At 37.3% G+C, this 21,616-nt stretch overlaps 1 protein-coding gene across 1 annotated transcript in view; it reads right to left on the reverse strand.

The window, feature by feature from the left end:
• LOC134793175 (telomerase-binding protein EST1A) overlaps window positions 1–21,616 on the reverse strand; it is a 50,550-nt gene that overhangs the window by 7,360 nt on the left and 21,574 nt on the right. The window contains exons 15-21 of the mRNA XM_063764763.1: window positions 16,731–16,888; window positions 15,179–15,252; window positions 14,693–14,790; window positions 12,976–13,138; window positions 12,360–12,477; window positions 9,758–9,934; window positions 3,369–3,522 (exon numbers count right to left, since the gene is read on the reverse strand). Of these exons, the coding sequence (XP_063620833.1) occupies window positions 3,369–3,522; window positions 9,758–9,934; window positions 12,360–12,477; window positions 12,976–13,138; window positions 14,693–14,790; window positions 15,179–15,252; window positions 16,731–16,888 (942 nt within the window). The remainder of the gene's footprint in view (window positions 1–3,368; window positions 3,523–9,757; window positions 9,935–12,359; window positions 12,478–12,975; window positions 13,139–14,692; window positions 14,791–15,178; window positions 15,253–16,730; window positions 16,889–21,616) is intronic.

Here is a 21,616-nt window from a genome sequence, read left to right on the forward strand (position 1 = left end):
TTTTTTTTTCAGAAAAGTAGAACCGCTACTCTATAAATTATAAACTGAAATCAATGTCATATACTAAGAAAAAGTGACCAAGGCCTCCAGTGCCCAAGGCTGGAATCGAACCAGTGTCCTCTGCTATCGCGGCAGGTGCCTGAGCCATTCGGTCACCGGGGTCACGGCGGCATAAGTCGATTTTTTCCAAGTATATGCATTTCTTGCTTGCGTATATGTCTTTGTTTTTGTTTAGTATTTAGTAATAAGGGTATTATGTCCGATTATAGAGCTTAAACATACTCATGCTAATTAAGAAGTTAGCACACAATCAAGTTGAATCCAAATTTTCAAGTACCTATTTACACAGAATACATAGATAAGAATCTCATTATGTCACCCGCCCAGCTCACGGACAAATATAAGAACTAACCTAGCGCTCGAAACATAAATATGAGCCGACGCCGACAACAAAGTTGCAAGAATAGCCGAGAAGTATGGGAACTAGGAACTAATTTAATGACTGATTTAAACTTTCACGATTATTAAACATTATCAAACTGCACAACGGGACTTAATCGCGTATTTAAGTTTTAAGATTTACCTCCGACGTTTCGAGGACGGCGTTGTCCCCGTGGTCTCGGAGAAGACTGGCTCAAGTTGACATCAACATCTTCTAGCCGCGCGAGTTTTTCGAACTACCCGCACTTGGTCTTGTTTATCAGTTTGAACGTTTTGCGCACTAGGGATGTCACTCTGTCGACACACAACACTAACGATATTCGATTTATCGACTGTCGATATTCGTTTCCGCTTACATTTACTAATGACTGGATTCCATGTGGATGAGATCTTAAAACCCTCGTCCCGATTAAAATTGCAATGTTTTTTGGTTTTGGCAAATATCTGGATGGAGCATATCGAAGCCAGTATAAACTTGCAGCCTTGGGCGGTGAAGTTGTGGAAGCGCTATGTGGATGATGTTTTCTGTATTATGAAGGGTGGGAAGCAGGAGGTGGAGCAACTACTCCGATATCTAAATTCAATTCATCCGAAGACGAAGTTCACGTATGAATTGGAATCACAGCGCAGTTTGCCGTTTTTGGACGTGAAAGTGATTGGTCGAGTGGATGGAACCCTAACTCATACTGTTTATAGGAAACCTACACACACTGACAGGTATTTGAACGCCCTTTCTCACCACCATCCTCGTCACTTACAATCGGTGGTTACCTCGCTAGTAAACAGAGCACATGATCTGTGTGACCCTGAATATTTAGAGAGTGAGATGTCGCATATTCAGGAGGTACTAAGGAGGAACGGGTACAAGGTAAAAAAGTGGCAACCCAGACGAAAGGCAACGCGGAAACGTCCTGATGTCTCCAGACAGCCGGCATTTTTGCCGTATGTAAAAGGGGTAACGGATAAAGTTGGCACAGTACTTGGAAAGTACTCTATAAAGACGGTGTACACACCTTTATCCAAAGTAGCAGGGAGCCTAAGGTCACCGAAGGACGTTATTCCGTTCCAGTCACCTGGCGTTTATAAAATAGATTGCAGTTGTGGTAGTTCCTATATCGGAGAAACTAAGCGCACCATAGCAGAAAGAGTTAAGGAACATATCGCAGCTGTCAAAAATCGTCAGGTCAACAAGTCTGCGGTGGCTGAGCATTTGCTGGAGTCAGGACCAAACCACTGGATTGAGCTGCATAACCCTAAAATCCTCTCCACGGATCGCCATTTCTACAGTAGAAAAGTGCGGGAAGCCATTGAAATCAAAAAACATTGCAATTTTAATCGGGACGAGGGTTTTAAGATCTCATCCACATGGAATCCAGTCATTAGTAAATGTAAGCGGAAACGAATATCGACAGTCGATAAATCGAATATCGTTAGTGTTGTGTGTCGACAGAGTGACATCCCTAGTGCGCAAAACGTTCAAACTGATAAACAAGACCAAGTGCGGGTAGTTCGAAAAACTCGCGCGGCTAGAAGATGTTGATGTCAACTTGAGCCAGTCTTCTCCGAGACCACGGGGACAACGCCGTCCTCGAAACGTCGGAGGTAAATCTTAAAACTTAAATACGCGATTAAGTCCCGTTGTGCAGTTTGATAATGACTAATTTAATGAGCTCTTAAACACTCATTGTTAGAATAATTATAAAATAACACTTAAGTAACTTTAAAACGTAATGCACTTCCATGATATGAAAAAAGGTGACCTACGGTAGTGAAATCCAATTATTGTTTTGCACTTTATTCTTCAAAAAACATGCCAAGTGCGAGTTGCCCTCTCGCACCGAGGGTTCCGTAAAACTAGATAGCATTACTAAAGTTCATAAACTATGAAAGTCGATACGATTCAATTGGTAATTCAGTATTGGATATTCGATAATCATTTCCGCGTTTTATCGAAATTGCTAAAGATAAATTGCTTGTAAAAAACACAGTACTGTTAAGTTGCATTTTCCATACCCATAAATTGGATTCTTCATAACCTGCATTCGAATTAAAATCGCTCCTAAATTATATTATATCGTTAATGTGAGGTACTGGAACATTTAATATTATGAGAATAATCCTCTCAACGGAGATAAACTAATTATCTCTTGCAAAGTCACATGTCCAGGATAACTTTTCTTGTTTTAGTGTGTCTTTCAAACTATTTTAGAGTGGCTTGTACGTCGTATATATTCTGTGTAAATGCCACGCCACAGCAAGGCAATGAGCACTAATTAAAAACCAGAGCGGCGTCTGGCAACAGTATATTGGCGACGTATAGCATTTATATCGCCTTGTCTGCTCGCTTTTACCGTTAAACTGATCTTAGCTTGTTAGTGCGAAAATCTTTATTACAGTAATACTCCATTTTAAACGAGAAACGAGATTACAATTAACACTGGATTATTATTCTACAAGTTCATGATTATATTATAACGCTTTAGAATTCATTACGGTAATAAATTAAGTGTCTCTAACATGATCAAACAACCCATTAAAGAATTTGCCAGATGAACCTAGACATTGTCGTAGCAACGACGATTAGAATAATACGAAAACTACTGCTGACGGCCATTAACCACTATTTACATAAGTATAGTGTCAATGAATGCAGTGTTGTTCCTGATAAATAAGGCCGCCATCGCCAGACCTCCTGAAAATGCACCGTAGGTATTTACTACGAAAGACCGGTATCTGTCTATCCCTTAACCTATCACCGCTGCAAGTCCCTCATAAACCCGGGTAGTAGGTTTGAAACCCATGGTAGTTGCACATGTCCATAGACTACAGTGACCGCTTAACATCGAGTAGGCCAAAAGCTTACATTGCAAAGAAGAATCCGTATTATGTATTAAATCCTTAACGATTTCTCCATTCACAGGACTTACCGATAAGTGGTACGGCAAGCTGGTAGGGCGTGCCGGGCTCGGCGGCCACGGCGCGCAGCAGCGGCAGGTGGTCGATGAAACAGTTGGTGTCGGGCACCAGCCAGCGCGGCCGCACCTCCACTTCCACGACCGCCGAACTCACGCGCAGCATCTCCTGAGAATAACACTAGCATTTATACATTTTATCTTTGCCCATTCTATAGTCCGGCTTTTAAGCTCAAAGTACAGTCCCAATCGGAAGCATGAAATTTAGTATGTCATGTAGCTTATGTAGGTAAAAAAAATATAGAAGCGGGCGCAAATTATCAAGTGGGTGTTTCCCCCTTAACACCACTTTTGTCCCATTTTTCAGTTTCTCATTATTATTACAAAAAAAAACCGGTTGGAATTGGAATCATAATTAGAAAAACGAAACGGTATTTCTTGTCTCGCCACATGGAGTTCTTGAGAATCCATATCCCTTCGTTCTCATACTTTTCATAATATTGATATACCATAAATACTAGACGCATGATTCTTGACATGACTCTTATAATTATCTCATATATCATACATATAAATGGGGATACATTAAAATTAAAGGCTATTATAGACAGTATCCATTTTCAGGCCCTGATTTAGAGGCACTTAGAAATTGGGGGGGCATTCTCCATCTCTAAACCATTGCTAAGTTGCCAAGGCCCCTAGGCCGGGGTCTTGTGGGCCTAGGGGGAAATACTACCCTGTACATTTTACGACTCAATTACAAAACGTAAGCTGCTTTGCAGTTGTATAATACTTTATAATATGTACAAATAAAAGATAAAATAAAACCACAAACCTACTATAATAACACAAAAATAATGATTGCATCAAAGATAAACCACAGACAAAATAAAATAAGCAAAGCGCTAATTGTATGAGAATATTCTAGAGTAGATTTTTACAAGATGGTTAAATGCGTCGCATGCCGAACCGTATGTTATTTGATGCGCGCAGCGAGAATAACAAGTCGTATGACACAATAATTACGGCCCCGGATTCCGAATGCGCTAATCTCAATGGCGGAAGCCGTAATCGACGAAACCGTCATACTCGAAACCTGCAGTGTTTAACTTGTTTACACTCCGTGCATCCACCATAAACGTGGGTCACGCAAAAAATAAAGAAAAAAAACTTGCCTGGTGCATGACGGAACATTGGTAACAAATAGAGGGTTCTTCCATTTGAAACTTTTTTTTGTATATGTTTAGTATTTGTTGATATACTTACCGGAAAAGAAAAACAAATTGTCTACCTATTGTCAGACGTGATGTAGGATTTCAGTACACAGACTAAAAACTTCGAAAAAGCATGTCTACAAACACAAACAAACAAACAAACAAACAAACAAACACTTGTATGTAAAGACCGTATTGTAACAGCAATTACACATGATTCGTATGGCGAAACATCTGAACATAGTCTAAGCATTTCTTTTCGTAAAAAAAAAGTTTAGGATCGGTGCATGGTGGCCTTTTAGAGATTATGGCATGCTACTTACGACAACTATGACTTTGACATCTAATATAACTATCATAGAGTGTTTCTATCGACCCGCTCTAGCGATGGATCAACGCCATGAATGTCCGTTAGGCTTTGGTTTTATTATTAGCTTATTCTTCTAGCTGTCTTCGTCATTACGCTTGCATCAGAAATTGAAGGGATTCCAAAACGTGGGGTGAAAAATCGTTTTTATGTAAAAATAAAAATTCACCACATTTATTCCGCAGCTGCACAATTGAACATATTTTGGCAACCTATTAACCTGTTGTTACTTTAAATCGTACCAAAGAGTCGGTGAAATAGTCTCAAATTCAGCTCGATAGGCTTGTCCGGACTGTATTTGCTATACGGTATTAAAAGCATCATAAAGTCCCTAAAATAAAAAAAATGTCAAACCTTCTTAAATCAGATATAGCTTAAAAATACCCTCAGATCAAACTCTTAGAACATAGTAATACAAAATAATACACATACCAACAGTTAGATCAGGTTTAATCTGTCCCTATACTTAACAATACAGTTAATATATATTTTAAGTAAACAAATATTGTACGCCTGACAGGCAAATTATAGTGAGTCCACTAAAATACATATTATGTAATCCACCTTTCTGTAACACCTATAATTATGCAATAAATGATTATCTTATCTTAAATTTATGAATTGTTGAAGCATCGTAGAACAATGCAGTTAGTGTAAATTTTAACTACATGTACACCAATTGTGGTTAATGAATTACAGCCCGGGTAGGGAACCCTAAACACTGTTATAAAATTGTCAATCACGACGTTATACAATCAACATAAGTAAAAAAGGAGTCCTGTGGAAAAATAATTATGCGGTAACCGACGCGACGCGACGCTACTCGCGCACGTCGACCTTGAACTTTAAGGATGACTCGGATAAAAAAAGCAATTTCTTCCTTAGTTTAATCGACCAATTAGCCTTCACCTGTACGGAGGCGCACGATTTTATTATCAAATTCACGTTTTATGAATTTTTCAAAAAAGTAAATATCCACTAATAAATATACTTCTATACAACATTAGTACTCATTAGGCAATAATTAAATTAAATAACAGTGTGGCAGTCAAGGATTCGTAAATCACGTAGAAATGTATTTATTTAAGTTTAAACAAGAACAGCCGATTCAACGGAGCCACGCCGTTTTGTTGCATAAATAGTGTTTAGTTTTTAAGTTTATAATATATATATATATGTATGTTAGTCTGTAAGGTATTTGTAATATGGGCCTTGTTGCCTGATTTAAAATTTCAAATAAATAAATAAATAAAGTAGATGTGATTGATGCTCACACAATTACTGTAATCGAGATCCAAGAGATAAGAGATTTGTTCAAATTCAACAAGGTGACGGCGGTCAGCGCGATCGTTCAGTAATATCTAAACTAAAATTATATTGACCCAATCTAATGGCAAAGCATTAAGATTATGATTATTATATCGTGAAGTTGTCTACCGTATTTAAAATGGTTTACCTGTGAGCTAAAAACATTGCCAACTATAAACTTCTCCACTGTAAGCCAACTCATTGAAAAAAACCAACCAAGTGTGAGTCGGACTCGCGCACGAAGGGTTCCGTACCATTATGCATAAAACGGCAAAAAATCACATTTGTTGTATGGGAGCCCAATTAAATATTTATTTTCGGCAACAGAAACAGGTGGCGCGCCTTTGGAACGTACTTCCCCTGAATATCAAAAATGCCCCAAATAAATTTGCGTTCAAGAAATCTGTACGGTCTTTCTTTGCTGTTCGAATGAAGGATTCCTAGTAGTGTTAAATTAGTTTATATACATTATTTATTGTATGTATTATGTGTATTAAGTATATTATATTAATTGTATGTAGTATATTATGTAGGTACATAGTATATGTAGGTATGTTAAATTTCAGATTAGCTTTAGTGATTAGTAGCACCGCCCACAATCTCTCTGCTTTGCCTTAATGTTGACTGGTAGAGAATGCTTTTGGCATTAAGTCCGCCTTTTGTACGATAAGTTTTCTTTTGTGCAATAAAGTTTAAATAAATAAATAAATAAATTCATCATCTGTGAAAATTTCAACTGTCTAACTATCACGGTTCATGAGATACAGCCTGGTGACAGACAGACAGACGGACAGTGGAGTCTTAGTATTAGGGTCCCGTTTTCCCCTTTGGGTACGGAACCCTAAAAAGTCAACAAAGTCATTTCATATCCATACTAATATTATAAATGCGAAAGTGTGTCTGTTTGTTACCTCTTCACGCTTGAACCGCTGAACCTGCGATCATATATAACCATGGATACCGCCTTTAGGAACATTACCGTTCAAATTCTCGGGCCAAATTAGCACACATACACAATTACGCCTACATTCAAATAAGACGACGCGTTTACAGAGCCTGTAATCAAAGCTGGTAAACAAAATAAGAGTCATCTTTATTACACTAATGGTACATAGCTAAGTGTAGATGAAATGCATATAATGTCAATAACTACCAATCAGCGACATTAATCCGCTAATAACCTTCTTGCTGTACGTACTGGCCGCTGAGAGTTCGCGGTTCATATTTGATTAGAATATGACTTGGACAGGGATAGGTTTATGCCATACAGTGAAGAACCAGTCAAATAATTCACGTATAATAATTTAATGCAGATTAAAAGATAACTAGTTAAAATGTTGTTATGACATGACAGACTAACTCAACATAAGTAAATATATCATTGTTGTATAAATGTATTCCGCTATAATAAGTATTTTGTATATTTTATTATCAATCTGCATGGCAGTGCGAAGTCACGTTCAGGTATAGTCTGTCCGTTTTTCTAAGATCAAGTACGCCATAGTAAATGTATGGCGAACTTGATCTTAGAAATCGGACTGGCTATACAGTCAGTAAAATTTACATGGGTACACGAATCGAGTCAAAAATATTTGAACAGGCGGAGTCACAATAAATCCCCACTTTCAGTTCAGAATATTTTATATGTATATAGCCGGTCAAGCAAGTTTGTCAGTAGAAAAAGGTGCAAAATTAAAATTTTGTATAGGACCACAGCCGTTCGCGCGCTTACATTTTCTAAATTTGCGGAATTTGCCGCTCTTATAATATTTTAAACTTTCGCGTTTTGAACACATATTAACTCACATTATACGAAACGAAACTGATTTACGTCGGTAAATCAAGGTAATTGAATATAATTCGCGTTAGACCCGTCTATAATGTGAGTTAATATGTTTGCCGCTCTTTTCTACTGACGGAAATGGCTTGAGAGAGAACCTACATATATGTGACAGTAGAGGGTGGATTCAAATGATCAACATTTTCAGATAATGTGTGTATTTTAAATTAATTCAGTGAAAGCATGATAGGAAAAATGTATCTACATATAGGAGACCGGGTATGATTATCTCACGGGTTATATCTCATGAATAGAACATATTCTAGATATCTTGCCAGGCATCCACTCAATTTCATGTCTCTCTAATTGGACACCTTTTTTCCATAGTTCTCTGCGAATAGCATCTTGTGGGAATCTGAATGGGAAGTAATGTAAAATGACAATACCAAATTTGATTATTAATTTGAAATAACTAGGTAGTTTTTTTATAGCTCCATCTCATGAAATAAAAAAGGAAAATACGAATCTGTAAGAAGGAATTTATTACTACATTTATAATTATATAGAAAATACCTAAACCAAACACATGTTAATAAAATAGTCTACTTCATTTAGCATAACACCATCCCTGTTATCCTTGCAATTTAAAATGTTGTTATGAAAGTCGTATGCAGTTGTTACGTTTTAGCTTAGCACGGTAGTATTGAAAACAAATCGTCATGTTTTTTCCAAATTCTACTGAAGTTATCTGTTTACTACAAGGGAAAAGTGATTCCACTGTCCTCGGTATGAACTAAAATAACTTCTGCACCACTTCACGACACATGAATATATTTTTAATTACAAAAAAACGTTGTTTTTATAAATCAATTTAGCCATTTGTCACTGACTGTCATCTCGGTGGTACTGAGATTGCCAATCGAGCAGTTTGTAAGAACCGCCTATCGCGGGGTAGTTTGCGTTGGGTCATAATTGAGCGGACAGAATACTTCCATGTATAGCATTTCGCTGCGCTGAACCGATTTAGATGAAATTTGGTATTATAGAGATAGTTTGAGTCCCGAGAAAGGACATATTGAGTTTTTACCTCAGAAATCATCCGTTAAGGAGGTGAATAGAAGGGTGGTATTTGTAAGGGGGATTAATAACCGCTGAACAAATTTAGATATTTGGTATGGAGATAGTTTGAAATGTGGGTAGAGATATAGAATAGTTTTATCCCCGAAATCATCCTTTAAGGGTGTAAAAAGGGGGATGAAAGTTTGTATGGGGAATCCATAATTTCTTAAGTAGGGAAAAACTCATTATCCTAATTACTAATTCCACGCAGACGAAGTCGCGGGCAAAAGCTAGTATATTATAATAGAATAAGAATTTATTTGGGATGTGATACCATACTCTAAATTAATGAATTCATCAGCCGCGTATACCTAAATATTTTTAAGTGACCTAGTTATATAATGTATATACAGTAAGTTGCAGAGATAACTGATCCCCGTGCAAACAAGTTTCTATGCAGGGGGGGTTAGGTATCTCTAGTATATCTACAGCTTACTGTACGTACATTAAAATCGAGTGATGAAATAATAAAATAACTGTAAATAGATCTATAACGATCAGGTTTTTGCGAGACAGGATATAAAGAGACAGCAACATAACATTTACGAACAAGTTATCAAAACCATGCAATAAAGCTAATTTGTTCCTGTATTAGTTCTTTTATTAATATACGGACCTGCATACGCTGCCGGCGCCTCTCAAAGTTGGCCTTCCTGTTCTCGAGCTGTTCCTTCCTGCGCAGCAGCCTCCTGGTGGCCTCGTCCGGCCCCTCGGCCCCTGCGGCCTCCTCGGCGAGGCTGGACGGCCCGCTCGCCGCCGCGCTCGTGCTATCCTCGTCTTCAGAGTCTTCAGACTGCAACAGCGGATTTCCATTAATCATATGTAATGCCAAGGCTTTCTGCTGTCAAGTAGTGATGTTAATTTGCACTGATTATAGCGCCCTTCCCAATTTTTATTTCATGTAACTCCTAATATATAGATCGCTACGCGATTTTTTCATTCGGTACGGTACATTTAACTAAATTAGTTTTTACCTTACTATCATTTATCAATAACAAACTATTTTATATAACTAATCAAGCCTAACCCTGTTAGAAAACTAGCCTTTTTTTGATAATGAATTTACAACATTGTGATACAATGAATCACCACTAAAGATCAGGCGCTAAATATTCAAGACGGCCCTCTACCAATTTTAATAATCATAATTTATTATTATAATCGAGCTATATGCAGAGGTATTACAGTAACTGTACCAATACTAAACTAAATTAAATGGCATTTCATAAAAATGAAATGGAAAGTATATATTTTTTTATAAAACCGGAAACTTCTCTATTTTTTTGAAATCGTAGTTTTTTTTAAATAACTGATTAATAGTATCTCTTTACTATCGTAAATAAAAAGAAACGACATTGTACGTGACGGACCACGCACAGTGACGGGTTGCGTGTTGTATGCTTTATTTATACTGTACGGAAAACTGTAACCAAAAGTTGTAAGATCTAAAGACTATTATGTAATTATCCATTCGAGTCCTGATTTTTTGACATTAGTTCGATAGAAAAAAATCACTAACACAGGTCTAGAACGCACTTTAAAAGTTTGAAACTATTTATGCACAAAAGCTAAAGATATGAAACTTGCTTCTAAAATACGCAATTTTATTTTTAAGTGAACTCATCGATTACCTTTTTTTGTTAAAACTTACAACAAATTAAAATTCAAAAATATGATATCCGCGGTCCCGAGCACGCACATCAATCTCGCTCGCGCTTACGCTCAGCGAGAGAGAAGAACACGAACCTACGGGACCTTAAATGGTCTGATGCGGACGAAATTAGTGTCTTGTGTTTGAAATACCGACTAAAATTGCAAACATGTTACAACGTCGATAATAGCAGATAATTGCTGTAAAATAGTTTGCTGCAATTTCAATTAAAAATGGTCGTTAAATTAAGCATAGTCAAATGAACAAACCAGATCGGCCTATCATTATGTCCAGGAATTGTTAGGTCATAGGTGTGCCTATCGCGAACTGGTATTTAAGAATACATATCATACGCGAGTGGATTTGCTTTACAATAATATTTGAGAATAGTTCTTGCGACAGTTGGTTAAACATGACGTACAAACATTAGCTGTATGTCTTACAATGTATGTACCATTGTCGACACAGGTATCGACCATTCTTGACCATCGACCAACCGTATTGCAATGAGATAAGGTCCACCAATGTTACGCGTAGGTATAGCTGTTGGTACAAAGCTGCTGCTAAAACTCAAACAATGAGTATCCATATGTATTCAGCGGGGGTCGACATCTCGAATAAATATGCAAAAAGATACAAAAAAAAACTAAATTCGTGTCTCGTTGAGTAATACTAATACCATTACACAAAATCACCCAAATCATTACTCCGGTAGTTTATATCAGCAACTCGCATTGAGAACAGGATGTTCAATTAAATCCTTATAACACCTAACGGTACAATCGTTAAATGGACTAACGGAATAATACTAACTCTTAATAATGGATTAATAACTATTCCTATTTCGCCTTTACGATCACAAAATTACTAAGGAATATAAAACTGAATGAAACTACCGTTTAAAATTGAATACGGATAAAAAGAATACAACAGCTTTGGTGTGAAAACTTACGCTTATTATTTTCTATGAATGTTTCTACGCGTTTATTCATTCCTTTATGGCAGCTATATACAGGCCATAACACGGGCTATTATTCTGTCTTAATAGGCTAAGATGGACGCCTATGCTTGGTATTAAACTAAACAATAATTATATGCCATTGTTTTTTTTTCGAAATGAGTACGGTTAAAACGTAGGTAAATGGGCTCTTGCGAAGATGTTGTGCGCTAAGTAGTTACGCAATTGCATATATACTTTGGCACAGCGACTTTGTCAGTAATAAAAGACGGCAAATTTTAAAAAATGTAGGTGCAAAGGGTTGTACTCCCATAAAAATTTGAAGTCGCTTTTTGGTGAAGGGAAACATCGTGAGGAAACCGGACTAATCCCAATAAGGCCTAGTTTACCCTCTGGGTTGATGGGTCAGATGGCAGTCGCATTCGTAAAAACTAATACCTACACCAATTCCTGGGATTAGTTGCCAAACGGACTCCAGGCTCTCATGAGCCGTGGCAAAATGCCGGAACAACGCGAGGAAGAAGAGAAAATTTGAATTTTGCGCCTTTTTCTGCTGACATATCAGGTGTGTTTCAGTATAACTACTAGGTTAAAGTCATGTTAATTCACCAAGTGTTGCAGCGGGGTGTGGTGCGTGAGCGCGTGCTGCACGGCGCTGACGTAGCGCGGGGCGCCGCTCGTCGGGTACTCGAGCCGCAGCACCGGCGGCTCCACACCCACCAGGTATCTAAAACCAAGCAGGTTGTTTTGGAATATAGCTCAATATTAACTATTGTTTCACTAATAAATAAGACCAAGTGATCCAACCTGTACTACTTAAATTAATTATTATTTTTTACTTTTTTGGACCAAAGAACACACCCTTGTGTCTGGGGTGCCTAGCCAAGATACCTAACAATCGGTCATCGATAAACGCCAAACGAAAACAAACAAAATGTATCGGGATGACAGATGCTACAAAGTCACGTGACTATTTCCATACATTATTTAAGTTTCGATAGGCGTTTTCTATCAACGATTGTCAGCTTGGCTAGGCTCCCTGTACAGTGTATTGTACACTGTCATGTATAGTAAGCTGCCTCCCCTGCATAGAAGTGCCCCCCCCCCCCCCCCCATGCATATAAATTTGTTTACAGGGAGGTCACTTAACTCTGCAGCTTACTGTACATGACGTGAAGTCGGCGACGTGTCAACACACCCTAACGTTACCTAGGTATATACTCACTCTGTGCCGAAGAACAGCAGTTTCCTGGTGCGCAGCGCGTGCTCGGCGGCGTGGTGCTTGGCGGGCGGGTCGGCGCGCGCCCACGCAGCCGCCGGCTCCATGTACATGAGCGGCGTGAAGCCGGCCAGCGACGAGTCCTCGGCTAATCGCACCGATACGTAACCTGCCATAATAATATTAATACAATTGCAGGAACAGTTTCCTCCTTTTAGTTATGACAAAGGCCGATATTAGGCCAGCCGCATATTGGATATGGATTCAGATTCAGTTAGCACGCAAACGTAAGTTACTGATGCGCACACTAAAATTACGACTCCGTGAAATGGCCAGTATTTTTCACACAAAATTAAAAATGTATATCTGCTTTTTTTTGTCTCAATAGAAGACTGCGCACTATATCATTATTTTTTTATAAAATAACGAATATAATAAACTTGTTTACGACTATTTTCTAGTGCTACGTAGTTACGAATAAAAGCATTTAATTAAAGTCATGGTTCAATCTGTACTCAGCTGTGGAAACGCACAGTAGGTGCTAAACAGCACTTACAAACAATTGACTACAATGCGGATAGTAGCAGCCGTGCAGAATACAAGTTAATTAGGTACTACTTCGATCGTAAACTTTGCTTTATCTCATGTAAGGAATGTAATGATGGTAGCTTGTTATTGTATGATTAGAAAAAGATCCTAAATAGGCGTACGCGTCCCGTTTTCTATCAAATTAATACAATTATTATATAAAATTCAACATGTACCATCATCCTTACTTACTCTGGCTAAACTTATCATACGCACACAGGCGACACGATTTATTTCCATCTTCGCTCTTCAAATAACGATCATACTTTATTAAGTAAAGGCTCGTAATCTTTAATTTATAAAGGAGCCAATTCACTCTTATATTTTGTTTTATCGTTCGATTTAATAGACTTGATAGGACTATAAAAGCGTTACATAAATAAATGTAATGTAAAAAGTTTTAATGTGGTGATGTAGACTGCTTTTACGATAATATAATTGTAAATATTAGAATTTTAATATTAATATTAGATAGGTTTTAATATGAGATAGGTACCTGTTATTATGAACCAACTATTAATCTATATTTTGTACAACAGGTTAAATGCAACACTAGATTTATACCCACTTAGCTATGCTTGTTGTAAGAACACTCTACGACTACGACGCGCCCTTCAAAAAATGACGTACGATGATATAGAGAACTTATACATTGTCGTAAAATGATTAGGTACCTTCTGAACTTTGATATTTAATACTTACGAACCTACTTCTTTGTTAAGGTGATTAGACTTACATTGTGTACTACTTATATAATAATTCAGTGAATAATTAAAAATTAATTAATATTGTCCTTCGCTGCCTGAAACACAGGGAATCCTAGTATAGGCATTTGTAAACCACTTGTCTCTAAAAATTCTAAGTCTTTAAGAACAACCACTGTACTATACTTTTCTCAATAAATTATTTGTATTTGTTCGGTATTATTATTTTGGTTTGCAGTCGACTATGCTCATAACATATATAACAGGGAACGCTAATAAGGCAAATGTGCAAAGCTCGATCGTTAAGGTTCGAAATTCTAATATAAGAACCCAAACATCACGGAAAAAAAAATCCCTAAACATATACTTGTGTATTTTTTTATTAATGTTACAAATTTATATCACGATTGCCTAATAGACTTGTCATTTACCTTCCTTCGATTCACTTTCCAACTCTATCGTCTTATCGTCGAGGTCTTCGAGGATGTTCATGAGTTTAGCGAGCCAGTCCCATGGACTACTTTCAGTTCTAAAACAAAAATACATTTTATTATAAGTTTGTAAATTTCTGTACCTATTATAAAATATGCATTACTTAAGTAAAGTATGGCAACATTTGTGCACAAGTGTCAAAAGCCCAAATGACGGCTGTAATTTACTTCTTTTATTAAATGTAAATATGTAAATCAACAAAAATTAAGGTACCAAAGTTTACGAAAAACTATAAATGAGGAATTAAAATAAAAGTTATATTAGTTCTTAATTTCGTTTAGTAATCCACTTTATATCTTGTAAATTGTAAGTACCTATATTTAGTTATATTAATAAAAAAACATACATTTATTTAATACCATATTATAAGGCAAGCTCAAACTTCAGTTTACTGCACACCACTATAAGCATTCGAAGGAACTTACCCTATTTCGAAACTGTCGAAGGACGGCGGTGGATTCCAAACGCTACTGTGGCATAGCATCCAATCCGACCACACCTAGACAAAAGAAACAAATAAAATTAAATGCTCCCGCCACGACATGTACCTAGGGTGAAAAAACGAAAAAATGTTTCACTCTAAAATTAGCATAGGCGCCGTTCTGGGCGCCAATGGGGAGGATAAATATTGCAAAACAAAATAAAAAAACGCCGTTTGAAAATACGTTTGTTCCAAGCTGCTTAATGACTAGGTCGGAATGTAGTTGGTAAAAGCAAGGCATTTATTGATTGCCTACCCATTTCATTACCTGCTAGTTTCAGTAAACTAGCAGACTCGATAAATAAATAAAAAATAATCCATTGGATTGTACTATAGCTATTAAATTTCACTTTTATTTTGCTATTATGTCGTTCATTATTCCGCGTGTACCTACAGCAATCCATATCGCATCTTTTTTTACAAACATTGTATAATAAAGTTATTTTTAATTCAAATTAAGTCATTTCAAGAGTACACCACTTATTCATAGAATACATAAATTAATCTTTAATGCCAATTCCATCATCACACGCAGCAAAGCTCTGTAGAAAATGGCGTTCAGGTTCCACTTTTTTCATTGAAACTTATGAAAACCATTTCATTATAATTTTGTAATATTTCACTTTTATTTCGCTATATTATAGCTTTTGACATAACTTCGTGTGTAAACGAGTAACTGGGAACCTACTTTTTATATATTATATATTACAGATACAATAAAAAGACTAACATGTGCTACACTTCTTAAATGCAAATCGATCAACATGCTACGATTACAAGGGGCCAAATAAGCGAAAAAATTACGGTTGAATATAAGTTTCCTGTTGCTAACCAAGTCAGAAAATAGCTCTGTAGCTAAATTGCGCATCGACTTAATTAATTAATTTGTTATTTACCCATTAGTTTCAGTAACCCATTAAATGAGCTAGCTGAATATAGCTGTTAGGTCGGGTGAGTCGGCTCCTAAGAGCGCGCGTAACCCGTAACGGTAAGCGATAGGGCATCGTTAAGTAGCATTAGCCCACTTAGAAATAAATTTACAGAGGTAACTAAGAACTAAAATCTAAGTACAGTTATGAAATTACGGTAGTTTAGTAATTAAATTAAATGACTAAATCAGAGTTGTAAACAGGTCTAATCATTGCGTCTATGACGGTGTGTCTCCTAAATCTTACTGTTGAAGTGTGTCACAGCTTCCGGGATGCATGGCGATCAGCAACGAGATGAGCTAGACGTCGCCTGCCGACTAATATGCTCATAAAACGTTGCCTATCTTAATGCAATGCATGTGTAAATGCGACTATTAAGGGGCCCACTGATTAACAGTCCGCTGGACGGTATCAGCCTGTCAGAACAAAATTTTGACAGATCCGAACAACTGACAGGCCGATACCATCCGGCGGACTGTTAATCAATGGGCCCCTTTAGGGGTCGGGCAGCAACGCGCTGTAGTTTCACACCGACCACACTAACGTTATTAAACAAATATTCCGAACCTTGATAGCTGGTAGGAGAAGCAGAGCGTCCGCGTGGTGCTGCGACTGCTCAGGTTCCGGCAGCAACGCGCAGCAGCGCTCCAGCATCGCGCCGAACATCAGCAGGGACACGCCCAGCGCACAATCTAGCCATGCGGAGCGCCCGGACGCATTGCTCCCTGGTAAGTTACAAAAAATACAAATAATGACAACTAAATATTTAAAATTACAAGCACGTACCTTATAGGTAGGTTTCAATAAAAATTATAATTAGGACAAAGTCTTGATTCATAAAAAGAAAATTTCCGTAAATCCTCTTCGTGTTAAAAATGCTCTTATTATTTCGTGTTTCGTAAAACTCGCATTTTAATATAGACATCATTTGCGTAGATATATATGTAATATGTGAGTAATCTAAATAGCAATAACTGCAACCTCGCAGTATAAAAGCTTTCAAGTAATAACAGAATACGCGACATCAAAATTATCACGATATCGTATCGTGCTTTTTTTCTCTGGCTCCAAACGGTGAGATAAGTAGATAACTTGATAGATAATAAAAAAACTTTAAGTCTAAGTGGCCGTTGTATCAAGCTAGCGCTAATGTAACACCAAGAGTAGGCACTGTTCGGTGAAGGATGTATCCCGAGTCATCCCATAGAATCATCAGTCCCGTAACGTCCTGTAACTGATCTACGGCGGGATTCAATTAAATAACAGAATAAGTACGCCATGGTATGCAGCACAACCCCATAAAAATTAAAAGGAATCTGTCTAATAATCCAAGCATTAACTTTATTTTATGGGTTTGTGTATAAAACATTTTACACCAAAAACATTAAATGATATCCTGTTATATAAAAAGATCGTATATATTCAACCCGCGGTGTGTAGTCCTGTTAAAATACTCCAACATAAAATTATACCCGAGGCAAGTTCCAGGAATCAGCGTATTTTTGTAGGGATTTCCACAAGCCTGGCGATAAGGGAAGTTAGCATGGCCAGTAATTGCATAATTACATTAAAGAATCTCGACTGTATCTTATTATACTCCGGTTTATGTTTTGAAGCGAGCGAACCATAATCAATCAGAGACTTTACTACATATTATTATGTTTACTCGTTTACGTGATTAAACTGTCACGAATACTACTCGTAGACCGCAGTTTTCGCAAACGTATAACCATTTTTTTTACTATTTCTAGCAACACGTTCGACAAGTTCCTCAAATAAATTACCAAGGTAATCTAGACCTAGACTAGAGGTGCGATTAAGCTTGGGAGTCATTCGCCGGTCCACTTGTCAGGGAAGTGCAGAGCATGGGCATTAAATGAGTGATTGGGACGCCTCGCTGGACTCGACTCGGTCGCTCGCCGGCTCGATCCGGTCAGGTATAAATAGAGAGCTAAAAATACACAGCACGGATTGCACCTGCGACGCAATAGGGCGCTGTTATCTAAGATATCTTCAATAAACATGACTTCCACGCCAACCGTTCGACCATATCGATTACGAGTCCAATACCCGATACAACTTTATGGCGAGGATTATTTAAGACAGTTGTAAAGTTTCTCAAATTGATTTAAAGGCGCGTATACAAAACCGACAATAAGTTGTAATTTATTTATGAAATAATCCAAAACATCATTACGCGTAATGGTGTAAAAGAGAGGTCGTCACTGCGGCTTCGGCGCGTCAGTTTGTTGAACCTGTCCCCGTCAAATGTGCGCGGTGCATTGGAGCGGGGCGCGGGCGCAGGCAGCGGCAGCGCGGTGCATCAACCTCCGATAACTTGTAATTTGTAATTACAAGCCTTTACTGCGCCCGGACGGAGCCACAGGAAATAACCACATTTACAAGCACACTTTATACATTAATTTCGCCAATTGACTACCTTGCTAATCAATGCCAGCTAGATATTGTATCTCTTAGAATAACAATAACCTTGGTTATTGCATACATTTCCTTTTTTTTTCCATTTCCATTTCCATGGAAATGAAATAGACTATGTTAATGAATATGTATACCTTGGGCAAATAATATCACCTGAAGACCAGACAGATAAGGAACTTGAGAAAAGAACCACAAACGCATGGAGAAAGTTTTGGTCCTTGAAAGAAGTTTTTAAGGCAAAAGAAATACCAACAAGGCAGAAATTTAAAGTTTTCAATAATTGTATAATACCAGTATTAACTTACGGTTGCCAAACCTGGGGACTTACAAAAAAGCAGCACCAAAAACTTAATGTGTGTCAAAACCATATGGAAAGGAGCATACTTAATATAAAACTTAGAGACAGAGTCAAATTGTCCATAATCAAGGCAAAAACAATAACTAAAATAATAAAAGAACAAAAATGGCGCTGGACAGGCCATATGATGAGAGAAACCCTAGATAAGTGGACAAAGGACCTTGTAGAGTGGTGCCCAAGATATAATAAAAGAAAGAGTGGTCCACAGAAGTTTAGATGGTCGAATGATCTAAAAAGAATAGGAGGAGGTAAATGGATGCAAACAGCAAAAGATAGAATAAAATGGAAATCTATGGAGGAGGCCTACGTCAAAGGACGAGTTGAAGCTAAAGTTATAAAACCGAATTAATATATACTACCAACTGACTTCAATAATAAAGGCTAATTACAATTACAATTGCATACATAATAACTTATACGAGTATTACTCGTAACTTTTCACAGGTAATAAACCGACTTCGCTAAACTCTCGTCTACTTCCAAAAACGGTTCTCTTCGAAAGGAAATTCACGTGTTACTTTAAAAAATATTGAAATCGCTGGAGTTCCCACAAGTTCCCAGAAGGCTCCCGTCATCACAGTCTGACTTGATGACAATGGGGCCTACTTCTAGTAGTTGAGAAACTTTTCTTTGAAGTCTCTTAAAACGCAACAAAACTAATTTCTCATTCATGATACCTTTTAAATAAATAAAAGAGAACAGTTCGGTAAAATATGAAACGGCAAAAAACTAATATTCTGTTAAATTTTTTATTTTAATTTCTGGGATTCAATTAGGAGAAGCCTTTAGAAGTTACCCATAGTAAATTAATTCAGCAAATCAGAAATTATTATATAAGAACACTTATTTTTTTTCTGTAGTCCTTACGGGCAGGATGGTAAATACTTAAATAGTTCAGTACTCCTAAATCACATGGGGTAAACGTTTCGGAATATATATGTAGAGGATATCAAATAAAGGCCAATGATAGACGGCCCGAAAAGTTTCCGATTTGTTTGACCCCCTTTTGCATGTTCAGTGAAAATTTATGGTTTCAAAAAAATCAACATAATTTGGTTTTCAGTCAACTCTAGTTAATATATAGTAGATCCTGTTCTCCTGACCATTATTTTGTCAGGGCTATTCACAGTTTTTGAAATAATCAAGTTACAAAAGTTAGGTAAGCATAAGCATGGTTCGTCAAGAACTTAACATCGGTTATTTCTCCGAAACCATTACTTATCGCTGAAGATACATGGAGATGAAATTGGTGGGACTACATTGGCATTCGTTTGATCTATACTGTATAAAGGTATGTACTCTCTTTTATTTACAAAACACTAAGTAGATATATATCAGTAAAGGATATTAATAAATAATAAATACTAACCCTATGTAAGAATGCTATTAAGAAACTATAAATAATCATATTTATCCCTTAATTAGACACGCAAGTCCGCGTGCATTTGTGCATGTGACTATTTTTCCACAAGGTCGCTCCCCGAGTCCCGTCTTCGCGTACGTTAGTGTGCTTAGTTCCAAAAATAGAAGGTAATAAGCTTAAAAACGAGTTACCAACTTGTGAGAAGGTAATGCAAAAACACAGACTAACTCCTAATAGACTCTACATTATGCAAGGTCGAATCAAAACTTAAAAAGAATCGGCTGCCACACATTTTATGGTTGCAGTGATAAAGTTCAACACTACAAGCTGCACTAGTTATCACACACATGACTGTATAAACAGCCGATGTTAATCCCTGAAAATTAAGTTTTGTTGATAATTTTATTTTTCATACGCAAATGTAGATAGTAAATGTCGACGCTACTGAATTGAACGATCGCAGAATAGCGTGATTTCATAGGAAGCTGCACGGGAGCCCCTTGTTTGTCAAGTATTATAAATCTTAAGTTTCTGATTTAAACGACAATATGGCAGATCATCCAATGCCCAGAGAAGCCTAGGTACATTTTAGAGGGCAGCACCTACTTGCTAGCGTGAAGTATTATGTCAAGTGTAAGTTTTCGATTTAGGCCACAAGGTTGGCAGATCCTCCAGTGCGTGTATGTATATGAACGCATAGAAGTGTATATACTCGAATAACTTTAAGAGTCCTTATTCGCTCCATCTAGTGAGTAAAGTAAGCGATCCGTGCACAAAAACGGGCTGCGGGATAGTTAACTCTGGACGCCCTTCTATATTTATAATCCCAGCGTAACAGGACTGGGTGAGTTTAAGGCCGCTTTATTACGATAATAATAATGTATTCCTTACAAAAAAACAAAAGCCAGAGTATTTTTATGACACGCGATGACAGAGGAAAATATTTAACGTCCAAGATGTCCGCAGATGAGATACGCGATTTGAAGATACAACATAATGCTACCGTAAAATCCGTTTTATATGAAAACGTGTTTTCCCTAGTTAAAACTAGTTTTTCGTAACGCCTTTATGAAAGTGCGTTTTCCTTCGCCTTGGTGACAACTAGTTTTAACTCAGATTTTCCAGTCAAGTTCAGTTTTAGAAAAGTGTTATGGTGAAAACTAGCCTTAAAATACGGAGAACACGACTTTTTCCCAATAAGTAAGTGAAAAATCCCCTCGTAAGCCCTTATGATTTTCAACTCTTAGGAGTAGATGGTATGTCGTGCTAGTTTGTCGTTTCATTCAAAGTTTT

This window comes from Cydia splendana, chromosome 8 (assembly GCF_910591565.1).
Source record: "Cydia splendana chromosome 8, ilCydSple1.2, whole genome shotgun sequence".
In the NCBI taxonomy this organism is placed as follows: Eukaryota; Metazoa; Arthropoda; class Insecta; order Lepidoptera; family Tortricidae; genus Cydia; species Cydia splendana.